At 44.8% G+C, this 16,687-nt stretch overlaps 1 protein-coding gene across 1 annotated transcript in view; it reads left to right on the plus strand.

Annotated features, from left to right (window-relative positions):
• LOC121543383 (plexin-A4) overlaps positions 1-16,687 on the plus strand; it is a 392,722-nt gene that overhangs the window by 325,920 nt on the left and 50,115 nt on the right. The window contains exons 18-22 of the mRNA XM_041853207.2: positions 3,855-4,094; positions 4,315-4,467; positions 6,322-6,556; positions 7,912-8,054; positions 11,471-11,739. Coding sequence (XP_041709141.1) covers positions 3,855-4,094; positions 4,315-4,467; positions 6,322-6,556; positions 7,912-8,054; positions 11,471-11,739 — 1,040 coding nt within the window. The remainder of the gene's footprint in view (positions 1-3,854; positions 4,095-4,314; positions 4,468-6,321; positions 6,557-7,911; positions 8,055-11,470; positions 11,740-16,687) is intronic.

Consider the following 16,687-nt stretch of genomic DNA (forward strand, 5'->3'; position numbering starts at 1 on the left):
TTCCCAGCTCTGCAGATTTTGCTGCGAAGAGACAGAATCACTAGATCATTTGTCTTGATACTGTCCATTTGTAGCTTGTTTTTGGTCACAGGTCCAGGAATGGCTGGAGGATTGCAATATTTACCTGGAGCTAACCCTGCAGATAGCACTACTGGGTGATCTGAAAAGTCATAGTCAATCGATCAATAATATAATAATAATTTTAGCAAAATTGTTTATTTTCAATTTACAATCTGTAGAAACAATGAGAATAGAAGGGTTCAGAACCTTTGTGAAACATCACAGTACAGTTGAGAAATATATGGCAAGTAGAAATCCAATATGGATGGTGTTAAGAGATGGGAGGGGTTGAATGGAGCTGAAAGTTGGGACTATTAACAACTAATAACAACAAAATAACTACTGTAAAACATACTGTGTCCATAACAAGTATATAGGTTGAGAACTTTTGTGAAAGAGCACAGTTTGGGGGATATGGCATGTAGAGGCAAATGGATGGACATCATGAAAATGATTGGAGAGGTTGAGGAAGTTCAGGAGTAAAAACAAACAAAATATAATTATTGTAAAATTGACTGTGTCCATAAACTGTATATAGTATGTATAAGCTGGAAGTAGAGGCCTAAGCGTTGTCGTTCACTAGTTTACTCCAATTAGGGGAGGGGTGGTGGGGTTGGAAAGTAATAAAGGATTTTTTTTTTTTAAGGATATGTATATATATATGTGTATGTATATGTATTTATATGTATGTATGTGTAGGTATAAAAAAAAAACATATGGGGGATTGGAAGTGATGCATAGATATCATCCTGACAAATTTACCCTCTAAATACACCTCTGCTGTCTTCAACCAGGATCTCAGCGATCACTGCCTCTTTGCCTGAGTCCGTAATGGGTCCGCGGTCAAACGACCACCCCTCAACACTGTCAAACGCTCCCTAAAACACTTCAGTGAGCAGGCCTTGTTAATTGACCTGGCCCGGGTATCCTGGATGGATATTGACCTCATTCCGTCAGTAGAAGATGCCTGGATGTTCTTCAAAAGTGCTTTCCTCTCCATCTTAAATAAGCATGCCCCATTCAAAAAATTCAGAACTAAGAACAAATATAGCCCCTGGTTCACCCCAGACATGACTGCCCTTGGCGTACTGCATTAGCATCGAACAGCCCCCGCGATATGCAACTTTTCAGGTAAGTCAGGAACCAATATACACAAGCAGTTAGGAAAGCAAAGGCTAGCTTTTTCAAACATATATTTGCATCCTGTAGCACTAACTCCAAAAAGTTTTGGGACACTGTAAAGTCCATGGAGAATAAGAGCACCTCCTCCCAGCTACCCACTGCACTGAGGCTAGGAAACACTGTCACCACCGATAAATCTACGATAATCGAGAATTTCAATAAGCATTTTGCTACGGCTGGCCATGCTTTCCACCTGGCTACCCCTACCCCGGCCACGAGCTCTGCACCCTCCGCTGCAACTTGCCCATGCCCCCCCCGCTTCTCCTTCACCCAAATTCAGATAGCTGATGTCCTGAAAGAGCTGCTAAATCTGGACCCCTACAAATCAGCTGGGCTAGACAATCTGGACCCTTTCTTTCTAAAATTAGCCGCCGAAATTGTCGCAACCCCTATTACTAGCCTGTTCAACCTCTCTTTCGTATCGTCTGAGATCCCCAGAGATTGGAAAGCTGCCGCGGTCATCCCCCTCTTCAAAGGGTGTGACACTCTAGATCCAAACTGTTACAGAACTATATCCATCCTGCCATGCCTTTCGAAAGTATTTGAAAGCCAAGTTAACAAACAGATCACCGACCATTTCGAATCCCACCGTACCTATACAATCTGGTTTCCGAGCTGGTCATGGGTGCACCTCAGCCACGCTCAAGGTCCTAAACGATATAATAACCGCGATCGATAAAATACAGTACTGTGCAGCCGTCTTCATCGACCTGGCCAAGGCTTTTGACTCTGTCAATCACCGCATTCTTATTGGCAGACTAAATAGCCTTGGTTTCTCAAATGACTGCCTCGCCTGGTTCACCAACTAATTCTCAGATAGAGTTCAATGTGTCAAATCGGAGGGCCTGTTGTCTGGACCTCTGGCAGTCTCTATAGGGGTGCCACAGGGTTCAATTCTCGGGCCAACTCTATTCTCTGTGTATATCAATGATGTCGCTCTTGCTGCTGGTGACTCAGATCCACCTCTATGCAGACGACACCATTTTGTATACATTTTGCCCTTCATTGGACATTGGTTAACAAACCTCCAAATGAGCTTCAATGCCATACGGCACTTCTTCCGTAGCCTCCAACTGCTCTTAAACGTTAGTAAAACCAAATGCATGCTCTTCAATCGAACGCTGCTTGCACCCGCCTGCCGGACTAGAATCACTACTCTCGGCGGGTCTGACTTAGCCTGGACAACTACAAATACCTAGGTGTCTGGTTAGACCATAAACTCTCCTTCCAGACTCACATTTAGCATCTCCATTCCAAAGTGAAATCTAGAATCAGCTTACTATTTCGCAACAAAGCCTCCTTCACTCATGCTGCTAAACATGCCCTCGTAAAACTGACTATCCTACCGATCCTTGACTTCGCGATGCCATTTACAAAATAGCTTCCAACACTCTACTCAGCAAATTGGATGTAGTCTATCACAGTGCCATCCGTTTTGTCACCAAAGCCCCATATACTACACACCATTGTAAATAATAATAATAATAATATGCCATTTAGCAGACGCTTTTATCCAAAGCGACTTACAGTCGTGCGTGCATACATTTTTGTGTATGGGTGGTCCCGGGGATCGAACCCACTACCTTGGCGTTACAAGCGCCGTGCTCTACCAGCTGAGCTACAGAGGACCACATTGTCAGACATTGTGACCTGTACGTTCTCGTTGGCTGGCCCTCACTACATATTCGTCGCCAAACCCACTGGCTCCAGGTCATCTATAAATCACTTCTAGGCAAATCCCCGCCTTATCTTAGATCATTGGTCACCATAGCAACACCCACCCGTAGGATGCGTTCCAGCAGGTATATCTCACTGGTCATCCCCAAAGCCAACATCTCCTTTGGCCGCCATTCCTTCCAGTTCTCTGCTGCAAATGACTGGAACAAACTGCAAAAATCTCTGAAGCTGGAGACACTTATCTCCCTCACTAACTTTAAGCATCAGTTGTCAGAGCAGCTTACCGATCACTGCACCTGTACACAGCCCATCTGTAATTAGCCCACCCAACTACCTCATCCCCATATTGTTATTTACATTGTTATTGATTTTGCTTATTTGCACCCCAGTATCTCTATTTGTACATTATCTTCTGCACATCTATCACTCCAGTGTTAATACTAAATTGTAATTATTTTGCACTATGGCCTAATTATTGCCTTACCTCCATAACTTACTACATGTGCACACACTGTATATAGATTTTCTATTGTGTTATTGACTGTACGTTTTGTTTATTCCATATGTAACTCTGTGTTGTTGTTTTTATCGCACTGCTTTGCTTTATCTTGGCCAGGTCGCAGTTGTAAATGAGAACTTATTCTCAACTGGTTAAATAAAGGTTAAATAAATAAATATATATTGTTTTTAAATGCAGTCAGATAGATGGAATTTACAATCTATCTGCAATATTAAAGCTGATCTACCCCCTAAAATGTTGTTTAAAAAAATTATAATCTAGTGACTAATGTTGGAAATTAGTGCAACCTAAAGCACGGCCCGTCCTATGTGTCAATGTTTTAATGGCATCCGTCCCACTATAAAATAAATATACTATAATTATATAAAATAGCGGCCATACTCATCACCCTGTGCCCTCTCCTCTCTGCCCACAGATATGCCAGGTGTTCAGCCCCATGTCCATGCTGTGCCAGGCCCCAGAGCTGCCCATCAGCCTGGGCAGGCAGAGGGAGGTGCCAGCACGGCCTGATGAGTTTGGCTTCATCCTGGACGACGTGCAGGCCGTGCTGGCCCTCAACAACACGGCGTTCATCTACTACCCCAACCCCGAGTTCGAACCCCTCCATGTGTCCGGGGTGCTGGAGCTCAAGCCTGGCTCACCCATCATACTGAAGGTGAAGGGGGGATTTGATTATCTCTCTCTCTCTCTCTCTCACTCACTCACTCACCCTCTCACATACACACACATGCATGCATACATACATAACACACTTCTGCACACAGTTTTGTTACATGTATATATTCTACATAGTCTAGTAATATCAAATGTATGCATAGCATTTTCCAAAAACAATACCTTACCCAGTCCAATATCATGTCCTTCCTGTTTCTCAGGGGCGGAACTTCCTCCCTCCCACCAATACCAATGGCAATAACGGCAAGCTGAACTACACGGTTCTGATTGGTGATAAACCTTGTCTGTTGACCGTGTCAGACAACCAGCTGCTGTGTGAGTCGCCCAACCTGACGGGGCGACACAAAGTCCTGGTGAGTGACACACACACACACACACAGGCACATACACATACACTGGTCCCCATTCCACCCCTCCACCCTCGTGCTGTCCTGGGCCAGGCCCAGACTGTAATCCAATCGGACCCTTGGGTTATACTGTCCACTCTCATCGTTCGAACAGAGAAACAACAAATAACCGTTTCAATAAGAGGGATTAGGCAGACACAAACTCAATAAAGGTTCCATTTGTAGTTCTGAGACGTTTCCTGCTCTGCCACCTGGACCAATGATTGATGGGCAGCAGAAGAAGAGAGAAAGGCCACCAGACGCATTACCGTAAAATAGAGCTAGACAGACATCAAGGCAATATGTCTCTCTCTGCTCTGTTTTATTAGTGTATAACATTGGACCATTCAAGATGCATTTTCTTCCCGCTGATTCACAATTGTCTCATTTCATAAAACCACTTACAGTCGTGGTCAAAAGTTTTGAGAATGACACAAGTATTGGTCTTCACAAAGTTTGCTGCTTCAGTGTTTTTAGATATTTTTGTCAGATGTTACTATGGTATACTGAAGTATAATTACAAGTGTCAAAGGCTTTTATTGACAATTACATTAAGTTTATGCAAAGAGTCAATATTTGCAGTGTTGACCCTTCTTTTTCAAGACCTCTGCAATCCGCCCTGGCATGCTGTCAATTAACTTCTGGGCCACATCCTGACTGATGGCAGCACATTCTTGCATAATCAATGCTTGGAGTTTGTCAGAATTTGTGGGTTTTTGTTTGTCCACCCGCCTCTTGAGGATCGACCACAAGTTCTCAATGGGATTAAGGTCTGGGGAGTTTCCTGGCCATGGACCCAAAATGTCGATGTTTTGTTCCCCAAGCCACTTAGTTATAATTTTTGCCTTATGGCAAGGTGCTCCATCATGCTGGAAAAGGCATTGGTCGTCACCAAACTGTTCTTGGATGGTTGGGAGAAGTTGCAATGATGACGGCACGTGTTTCCTTGCAGGTAACCATGGTTAACAGAGGAAGAACAATGATTTCAAGCACCACCCTCCTTTTAAAGCTTCCAGTCTGTTATTCTAACTCAATCAGCATGACAGAGTGATCTCCAGCCTTGTACTCGTCAACACTCTCACCTGTGTTAACGAGAGAATCACTGACATGATGGCAGCTGGTCCTTTTGTGGCAGGGCTGAAATGCAGTGGAAATGTTTTTTGGGGATTAAGTTCATTTTCATGGCAAAGAGGGGCTTTGCAATTAATTGCAATTCATCTGATCACTCTTTATGACATTCTGGAGTATATGCAAATTGCCATCATCAAAACTGAGGCAGCAGCCTTTGTGAAAATTAGTATTTGTGTCATTCTCAAAACGTTTGACCACGACTGTACATAGTTTTGTTTCATAATAACCACTGGAATATGACTTCTGTTTCATAACAACCACTGGAATACGACTTCTGTTTTATGGAATACAACGTTTCTGGTGACACCTCCCCAGGAGGTTCACAACGACAAAAGCTTCAGAATCACGCTTGGGTTATGGTATGCCCCGGTCTCAGTGTGTCCACACAATAACCCCTTTCCCCTCTCCCCTGTCTCTCACCCCTCTCCCCTGTCTCTCACCCCTCTCCCCTGTCTCTCACCCCTCTCCCCTGTGTCTCACCCCCTCTCCCGTCTCTCACACCTCTCCCGTGTCACACACCCTCTCTCACCCCTCTCCCCTGTCTCTCACCCCGCTCCCCTGTCTCTCACCCCTCTCCCCTGTCTCTCACCCCCTCTCCCCTGTCATTCACCCCTCTCCCCTGCCTCTCACCCTCTCTCCCCTGCCTCTCCCCTGTCTCTCACCCCCTCTCCCCTGTCTCTCCCTCCCCAGGCCCGTGTGGGCGGCATCGAGTTCTCCCCGGGCGTGGTCCACATCACGTCAGACAGTCCGCTGAGTAGCACAGCCATCATCAGCATCGCCGGCGCCGGCGCCCTGCTCATCTTCTTCATTGTGATAGTGCTCATTGCCTACAAACGCAAGTCACGCGAGAGCGACCTCACCCTGAAGAGGCTGCAGATGCAGATGGACAACCTGGAGTCTCGTGTGGCCCTGGAGTGTAAAGAGGGTAAGGATTCACATTCTAGTGAAGATTCATATTCTAGGAATTCCACTTCTATGTTTTGATAGATCGGAAAGCAGTCTTTTAGTGTGAATCTTAAAGTGCATTGTGGTGTTTCTAGTATCCAAGTTGTCCAACCAACCACCTGTTGACAATGAGGTGTAAAGAGGGTAAGGGGCCAGGGGTAAGGGAAGGAGGTCAGATCGTTGAGATACACATTCTAGTCATTCCATTTCTATGTTTCAGATAGCTTGGTTTGTCAGATCTCAAAGTGCATTGTGGTGTGTCTCGTCCACCAGCCAGTTGACACTGAACTGTGTAAACTGTTCCTGTTAACAATGAAAGGGTTAGGGGGGTTTACAGAGACACTGAACTGTGTAAACTGTTTCTGTTCCCACTGAAAGGGCTAGGGGGTTTTACAGAGAGCCAGGAGTTTTTCCTGACCACATACCTGACCAGGAAAAACTCTGGACACTTGTTATACTCAGTATCATACGCAGAGTCAGTAACCCAATAATGTAGTGCTATGCTGAACAGTGCACTCCAATGTTACATCTACACCCAGTACTCTCACAGTGGTAGTATATCTCAAAAGACAGTGGTGTAAATTACTTAAGTAAAAATACTTTAAAGTACTACTTAAGTATTTTTTGGGGGTATCTGTACTTTACTTTACTATTTATATTTTGACAACTTTTACTTTTACTTCACTACATTCCTAAAGAAAATAATGTACTTTTTACTCCATACATTTTCCCTGTTACAGGAAAATGGTCCAATTCATGCACTTATCAAGAGAACATCCCTGGTCATCTCTACTGCCTCTGATCTGGCGGCTCACTATATACACATGCTTCGTTTGTAAATGATGTCTGAGTGTTGGAGTGTGCCCCTGGCTATCCGTAAATTAAAAATACAAGAAAATGGTGCCGTCTGGTTTGCTTAATATAAGGAATTTGAAATGATTTATACTTTTACTTTTGATACTTAAGTATATTTTAGTAATTACATTTACTTTTTATACTCAAGTATATTTAAAACCAAATACTTTTAGACTTTTACTCAAGTAGTATTTTACTGGGTGACTTTCACTTTTACTTGAGTCATTTTCAATTAAGGTATCTTTACTTTTACTGAAGTATGATAATTGGGTATGTTTTCCACCACTGTCAATAGAAATACTTATAGGTAGAGTCAGCGAAATGACGTTGCATGAGCAGCACCGCAGTTTGCGATGAGTAAGATGCAAGACATCACTCTCACACAGTTACAGACAGTATCTGCGCATGTGCACTGGTTTGCTTCACAGATGGCATGTTGCTGACTCTACCTTTAAGAAGACTGTCCGTTTATCCCCTCAGCCTTTGCCGAGCTGCAGACAGACATCCATGAGTTGACCAGTGACCTGGGCGGAGTGGGCATCCCTTTCCTGGACTACAGGGCCTACACCATGAGGGTCCTCTTCCCTGGCATAGAGGAGCACCCTGTTCTTAGGGACCTGGAGGTAAGAGCTGCCATGTCAACTGCCTGACCAAATATCACAACAGCTGCCCTATCATCTACCTGACTGAATATCACTTTCGTTTAGGTCCTAAACATTGTTCGTCATTAAATCCCTGACATAGAAAAAGTGCTTTCCATCAATGCATTCTCAATCAAATAGAAAAAAAATGTAAACGTTTAAAAGTAAATTACCGGCACAGTGGGGTTACGGGTGAAATGAAAGCTGTCGTTGTTTGCGCTCAGGCTCGGTAAACAAATAACACTGTCTTTCATTAGGGCTTGACGCAGCGGTGCTGTTTTTTTAAAAAACGCAGTCAAATCTCCTGTTAGTAATGGTAACAACATGTGACAAGACGGTTTCTCAGAGCCGAGGACAAATTAAAAGTCTAGCAGAGAGAAAAGCAAAAAACAACCCTGAACTGACAAGCCAGATATTTATTCCCTAATAACAATGATGGACAGTGATAATTTAACTTCTTCTAGCTGCGAGGCCCCCATTTCACAGGCTCAGAGTTGACCATGCGGGTGCCTGATGAGAATTCCCCGTTATAAGAAAACGTAATAATGTTTTAATTGGTATAAATGTCCCGTTATATGAGGGGGTTTAATGCGAAATGAAACCTAATGAAAGTAGCAGTGGGCTCATCTCTGGCTGGTGATAGCTGGTTAATTGTTATTGATGTGGGAGATGATACAGGAAATAGCCCTTATTGGGTTTGGAGCGAATAAAGAGTGGATGGGCAATCTCCAACAGTGCACATTCATACTTTGTAGTGTGAATTTGATTGGACTGAATATCTCTCTCTCGCTCTCTCTTTTTGACAGGACTAGAGCTACCGCCATTTCATCTCAATTGCTCAAATTTACTAATATTAGCGACGACTCTAGGCCTACCTGTTAAATCTGAAGAAGATATACATTGTATTTTTCCTCCGAGAATATGGAAAATGTCTGCCTATCTTTTCTCCTGCTTTTGTGATAGTAATCAGTAGGTGGGATGTTGAATGGGAATGTTGTTGATTATGGGGCTACAGTGGGATGTTGAATGGGACTGTTGTTTGATTATGGGGCTACAGTGGGATGTTGAATGGGAATGTTGTTGATTATGGGGCTACAGTGGGATGTTGAATGGGAATGTTGTTGATTATGGGGCTACAGTGGGATGTTGAATGGGACTGTTGTTTGATTATGGGGCTACAGTGGGATGTTGAATGGGAATGTTGTTGATTATGGGGCTACAGTGGGATGTTGAATGGGACTGTTGTTTGATTATGGGGCTACAGTGGGATGTTGAATGGGACTGTTGTTTGATTATGGGGCTACAGTGGGATGTTGAATGGGACTGTTGTTTGATTATGGGACTACAGTGGGATGTTGAATGGGACTGTTGTTTGATTATGGGGCTACAGTGGGATGTTGAATGGGACTGTTGTTTGATTATGGGGCTACAGTGGGATGTTGAATGGGACTGTTGTTTGATTATGGGGCTACAGTGGGATGTTGAATGGGACTGTTGTTTGATTATGGGGCTACAGTGGGATGTTGAATGGGACTGTTGTTCGATTATGGGGCTACAGTGGGATGTTGAATGGGACTGTTGTTTGATTATGGGGCTACAGTGGGATGTTGAATGGGACTGTTGTTTGATTATGGGGCTACAGTGGGATGTTGAATGGGACTGTTGTTTGATTATGGGGCTACAGTGGGATGTTGAACTCACCGCTGATGCGAACAGACAAGAGAGGATGAACAACACAGCACACACATCTCAACAATCCTCCACTCTGTCTCTCTCTCTCTCTCTCTCTCTCTCTCTCTCTCTCTCTCTCTCTCTCTCTCTCTCTCTCGCTGTCTCTCTCTCTCTCTCTCTCTCTCTCTCTGTCTCTCTCTCTCTGTCTCTCTGCTCCTTGTGTAATGTCAGACGTCATGAAATAGACTACTGTTTTAACAATAGCTCTCGCACGGTGTAAACCGCAGATGTTCCGTGTTCTCGGGGAAAGTGACGGCAAGGAAACATGTGCCTCCTGACAGACGCGTCGCGTAGAGAGAGTGCTGCTCACTCCGATCGATCCTGACGGATCAAAACATTGAATCTCTGTAGGTGCAATCGCATGCCGACTGACTAGCGTAAACGGCGCAGGGATAATTTCCGCCCATGGAGGGGAATACACCACACACGCGCTGCTTTCATCTTGCATTAACTTTGCAGGGGAAGAACGTTCATTGTTTGGAGTCAAAGAAATAGGCAGGGCTCTCAAAAGACTTGGTTAAAAGTACTCTACCTTCAAAAAAACAAGTGCTAGGCAGAATGAGTGTTAAACTCCTCGCTCTCCCAGATGTCCTCCTACGCCAACATTCCGAGCTGGAATCATTAGCACACACTGTCATTAGACAGAATCAGGGCTAAAAGCTAATTGATCCAGTGGAGTGATAATGGCTTTGGCTGGAATGGGAGATGCTAAGGCCATGGAATGAGTTCTTCCCCATAGTCAGTCAGAGTCTGGATGTTGTGATATCTGATTCCTCTAGTGTTGGGTCCATGTTATTCCCATGACTAGGGATGTTGTGATGTCTGATTCCTCTAGTGTTGGGTCCATGTTATTCCCATGACTAGGGATGTTGTGATGTCTGATTCCTCTAGTGTTGGGTCCATGTTACTCCCATGACTAGGGATGTTGTGATGTCTGATTCCTCTAGTGTTGGGTCCATGTTATTCCCATGACTAGGGATGTTGTGATGTCTGATTCCTCTAGTGTTGGGTCCATGTTACTCCCATGACTAGGGATGTTGTGATGTCTGATTCCTCTAGTGTTGGGTCCATGTTACTCCTATGACTAGGGATGTTGTGATGTCTAATTCCTCTAGTGTTGGGTCCATGTTAGTCCCATGACTAGGGATGTTGTGATGTCTGATTCCTCTAGTGTTGGGTCCATGTTACTCCCATGACTAGGGATGTTGTGATGTCTGATTCCTCTAGTGTTGGGTCCATGTTACTCCCATGACTAGGGATGTTGTGATGTCTGATTCCTCTAGTGTTGGGTCCATGTTACTCCCATGACTAGGGATGTTGTGATGTCTGATTCCTCTAGTGTTGGGTCCATGTTACTCCCACGACTAGGGATGTTGTGTTGCCATGTTACACCCATGACTTGGGCCAGGTATTTTCTCTGACCATGTGGTCCTTTGTAGCTCAATTGGTAGAGCACGGCGCTTGTAACACCAGGGTAGTGGATTTGATTCCAAGCACCACCTGTACGTAAAATGTATGCATGCATAACTGTAAGTCTCCTTGACCCCAGCAGTCTCTCTGTATCTGAGACAACTTTGACCTCTGACCCTGAGACTCCTTGACCATTGTCATCTAACCATATCCCTCTCTCCTCCCTTTCCTCTCTTCTTTTCCTCCCTCTCTCCCAGGTGCCGGGCTACAGACAGGAGCAGGTGGAGAAGGGCCTGAAGCTGTTCGGCCAGCTCATCAACAACAAGGTCTTCCTGCTCTCATTCATCCGCACGCTCGAGTCGCAGCGCGGCTTCTCCATGCGCGACCGCGGCAACGTGGCCTCGCTCATCATGACAATGCTGCAGAGCAAACTGGAGTACGCCACCGACGTCCTCAAGCACCTGCTCTCTGACCTCATCGACCGCAACCTGGAGAGCAAGAACCACCCCAAGCTGCTGCTCCGAAGGTGAGGGGAGAGGGGAGAAGTGTGTGTGTGACTCTCGTGGGCCTCTCATGGGCCATCTCTGGCCTCATTAAGACACAGGCCTTGGCTCTGTCATCGCCTCTCTGTGTCTGGTGAGAGAGGTGAGTGACATCACTTCCCCAGAACACCTGCACAAACTCACACACACTTCTTCTCTCTCTCTCTCCCTCTCTCCCTCTCTCTCTCTCTCTCTCTCTCTCTCTCTCTCTCTCTCTCTCTATCCCTCTCTTTATATCTCTCTTCTCTCGCTATCTCTCTATCTATTCCTCTCTTTATATCTCTCTCTATCTCTCTATCAATACCTCTATCTCTCTATATCTCTATCTATACCTCTCTCTTCTCTCTCTCTCTCTCTCTCTCTCTAGCTCTCTCTCTATCGCTCTCTCTCTCTATCTATACCTCTCTTTATATCTCTCTTCTCTCTCTATCTGCGACTGAGTGAATGATTGGGCCTTCACAGAGCTCTTAAGCATTTAAGCTCTGAACAGCTGAATAATGCTAACATCAATGTTGCATTAGCTTTATCCTACACATTAACACTCATAGATTTCCATTCAATGGTCATGGACAACTGTTGCTGTGGGTTTGTTTTCCCTGTCCAAGCCTCTCTCAATTGATCATTAATACCAATGTTTGTACTTCTTATCCAACTCTAACTCTCTAGAATTGTCTGGTTTATGCTAAAACAAAGATAAGGATAAAACACGTATTCCCTTTGTAGTGCATTACTTTTGACCAGGGCCCATAGGGTGCCATTTGGGATGCACCCTTTGAAACTTGACTTTGTTGAATTAGTGTATTAGTCAAGCACCAAGCAGATCAGGAGACTGAAAAGATTTGGCATGGGTCCTCAGATCCTCAAAAAGTTCTACAGCTGCACCATCGAGAGCATCCTGACTGGTTGCATCACCGCCTGGTATGGCAACTGCTCGGCCTCCGACCGCAAGGCACTACAGAGGGTAGTGCGTACGGCTCAGTACATCACTGGGGCCAAGCTTCCTGACATCCAGGACCTCTATACCAGGCGGTGTCAGAGGAATTGTCAAAGACTCCAGGCACCCTAGTCATAGACTGTTCTCTCTGCTACCGCATGGCAAGCGGTACCGGAGCGCCAAGTCTAGGTCCAAAAGGCTTCTTAACAGCTTCTACCCCCAAGACTCCTGAACAGCTAATCATGACTACCCGGACTATTGGCATTGTCCCCCCCCACCCCCTCTTTTACGCTGCTGCTACTACACTGTCTATTATTTACATTTTAGTCATTTAGCAGACGCTCTTATCCAGAGCGACTTACAGGAGCAATTAGGGTTAAGTGCCTTGCTTAAGGGCACATCAACATATTTTTCACCTAGTCGGCTCGGAGATTCGAACCAGCGACCTTTCGATTACTGGCCCAACGCTCTTAACCACTAAGCTACCTGCCGCCCTATCTATGCATAGTCACTTTAACTCTACCCACATGTACATATTACCTCAATTACCTCGACTAACCGGTGCCCCCGCACATTGACTCTGTACCGATACCCCCTGTATATAGCCTCCCTACTGTACTTATAAATTTTTTACTCAACACTTTATTTTTATTTTCTCAAGGTCTGTAAGTAAGCATTTCACTGTAAGGTCTACACCTGTTGTATGCGGCGCATGTTGCAAATAAAATGTGATTTGATTTGTTTTGATTGGCCATGCCTGATCGCTCCATATTCCCTGTTTCACGGCGGTGACATGTGGAATTAACTTCAATGACATTGAAATTATCACTTTGTCTCTGACACGCACATCATTAGAATATAATTACGATTAATTAGCGGAGAATCCAATTTAAAAAATCTGTAAAAACCCTCACTTGAAAAATAAATGGGATTGTTAAAAGCCCTAGCTACACCCCGCTCAATCAACACTTCCCTGTGAGTCAGTCTGTATCGTATATACAGTACCGAACTTCAATACAACATATCACCATACAGTGGGGAAAAAAAGTATTTAGTCAGCCACCAATTGTGCAAGTTCTCCCACTTAAAAAGATGAGAGAGGCCTGTAATTTTCATCATAGGTACACGTCAACTATGACAGACAAAATTAGAAAAAAAAATCCAGAAAATCACATTGTAGGATTTTTAATGAATTTATTGGCATATGATGGTGGAAAATAAGTATTTGGTCAATAACAAAAGTTTCTCAATACTTTGTTATATACCCTTTGTTGGCAATGACACAGGTCAAACGTTTTCTGTACGTCTTCACAAGGTTTTCACACACTGTTGCTGGTATTTTGGCCCATTCCTCCATGCAGATCTCCTCTAGAGCAGTGATGTTTTGGGGCTGTCGCTGGGCAACACAGACTTTCAACTCCCTCCAAATATTTTCTATGGGGTTGAGATCTGGAGACTGGCTAGGCCACTCCAGGACCTTGAAATGCTTCTTACGAAGCCACTCCTTCGTTGCCGGGCGGTGTGTTTGGGATCATTGTCATGCTGAAAGACCCAGCCACGTTTCATCTTCAATGCCCTTGCTGATGGAAGGAGGGTTTCACTCAAAATCTCACGATACATGGCCCCATTCATTCTTTCCTTTACACGGATCAGTCGTCCTGGTCCCTTTGCAGAAAAACAGCCCCAAAGCATGATGTTTCCAACCCCATGCTTCACAGTAGGTATGGTGTTCTTTGGATGCAACTCAGCATTCTTTGTCCTCCAAACATGACGAGTTGAGTTTTTACCAAAAAGTTATATTTTGGTTTCTTCTGACCATATGACATTCTCCCAATCCTCTTCTGGATCATCCAAATGCACTTCAGACGGGCCTGGACATGTACTGGCTTAAGCAGGGGGACACGTCTCGCACTGCAGGATTTGAGTCCCTGGCGGCGTAGTGTGTTACTGATGGTTGGCTCTGTTACTTTGGTCCCAGCTCTCAGCAGGTCATTCACTAGGTCCCCCCGTGTGGTTCTGGGATTTTTGCTCACCGTTCTTGTGATCATTTTGACCCCACGGGGTGAGATCTTGCATGGAGCCCCAGATCGAGGGAGATTATCAGTGGTCTTGTATGTCTTCCATTTCCTAATAATTGCTCCCACAGTTGATTTCTTCAAACCAAGCTGCTTACCTGTTGCAGATTCAGTCTTCCCAGCCTGGTGCAGGTCTACAATTTTGTTTTTGGTGTCCTTTGACAGCTCTTTGGTCTTGGCCATTGTGAAGTTTGGAGTGTGACTGTTTGAGGTTGTGGACAGGTGTCTTTTATACTGATAACAAGTTCAAACAGGTGCCATTAATACAGGTAACGAGTGGAGGACAGAGGAGCCTCTTAAAGAAGAAGTTACAGGTCTGTGAGAGCCAGAAATCTTGCTTGTTTGTAGGTGACCAAATACTTATTTTCCACCATAATTTGCAAATAAATTCATTAAAAATCCTACAATGGGATTTTCTGGATTTTCTTTTCTCAATTTGTCTGTCATAGTTGACGTGTACCTATGATGAAAATTACAGGCCTCTCTCATCTTTTTAAGTGGGAGAACTTGCACAATTGGTGGCTGACTAAATACTTTTTTGCCCCACTGTATATGGTGCTGGAGGTGTTGTAACCATCTCGTTTACCCTTGAAAAATAAGTTTCCGTGTGGCCGTTGCCTGTGTGAGGGATCACACATTTGCTCAGGATGCTCACTGCTCAGTCAGCCTCCCCAATGATTTGATAGGCATGTCGTAAATTAATTTCATCTTCCTAATTTCAATTGCAAACCCTCCGTCCTCCCTCGGGCCAAATCCTCCTCCCCAATGAAGACACACACAGATTCCTCTGTTCGCTAGCTGTTCACTAACATGGGAGCGTATTGAGCGTATCATTGTGCCAGGGTTGTGTCAGAAAATGAGCCCCATATTCACCTCATAAAGGAGACGTTTAACAGACAACACTCTGATGCGGCATTTGATTAATGCTGTCTGGCCAAGGCATGATTAATCGCACCCAGAGCTGGCAGAGCCATTACTAGACAGTAAACAATGGGGCTCTCCCTCCTTCAATCCCACATGAAAAAATACTACAATTTACCATAGAATACTACAGTACTTACTATAGAATTATTTAGTAAACTGTAGTATACTGTAGAATACTATACTAAACACTGTAGTATCACTTGATCATGTGTGGTACTTACTATAGAATGTTGTAGTATACTGTAGAATACTATAGTAAAACTACAGTTTTATCTGAAGAAATAACACTGTAGTAAATTTTTCATGTGGGATCCGCTGGCAGCTCCTGATACAACAGAAAAGCTCTGAGAGACACAGAACACAAAGCAGACATCAAAGTCGTCTCAGACTAAAGGGGCTAGTTGCTGGAACACTACCAGACTAGAGGGGCTAGTTGCTGGAACACTACCAGACCAGAGGGTCTAGCTGCTGGAACACTACTAGACTAGAGGGGCTAGTTGCTGGAACACTACCAGACCAGAGGGGCTAGCTGCTGGAACACTACCAGACTAGAGGGGCTAGTTGCTGGAACACTGCCAGACCAGAGGGTCTAGCTGCTGGAACACTACCAGACTAGAGGGGCTAGCTGCTGGAACGCTACCAGACTAGAGGGGCTAGTTGCTGGAACACTGCCAGACCAGAGGGTCTAGCTGCTGGAACACTACCAGACTAGAGGGGCTAGCTGCTGGAACGCTACCAGACTAGAGGGGCTAGTTGCTGGAACACTGCCAGACCAGAGGGGCTAGCTGCTGGAACACTGCCAGACCAGAGGGTCTAGCTGCTGGAACACTACCAGACTAGAGGGGCTAGCTGCTGGAACGCTACCAGACTAGAGGGGCTAGTTGCTGGAACTACCAGACTAGAGGGGCTAGCTGCTGGAACACTACCAGACTAGAGGGGCTAGCTGCTGGAACTACCAGACTAGAGGGGCTAGCTGCTGGAACACTACCAGACTAGAGG

This window comes from Coregonus clupeaformis, unplaced genomic scaffold (genome assembly GCF_020615455.1).
Source record: "Coregonus clupeaformis isolate EN_2021a unplaced genomic scaffold, ASM2061545v1 scaf0042, whole genome shotgun sequence".
NCBI classification, from domain to species: Eukaryota; Metazoa; Chordata; class Actinopteri; order Salmoniformes; family Salmonidae; genus Coregonus; species Coregonus clupeaformis.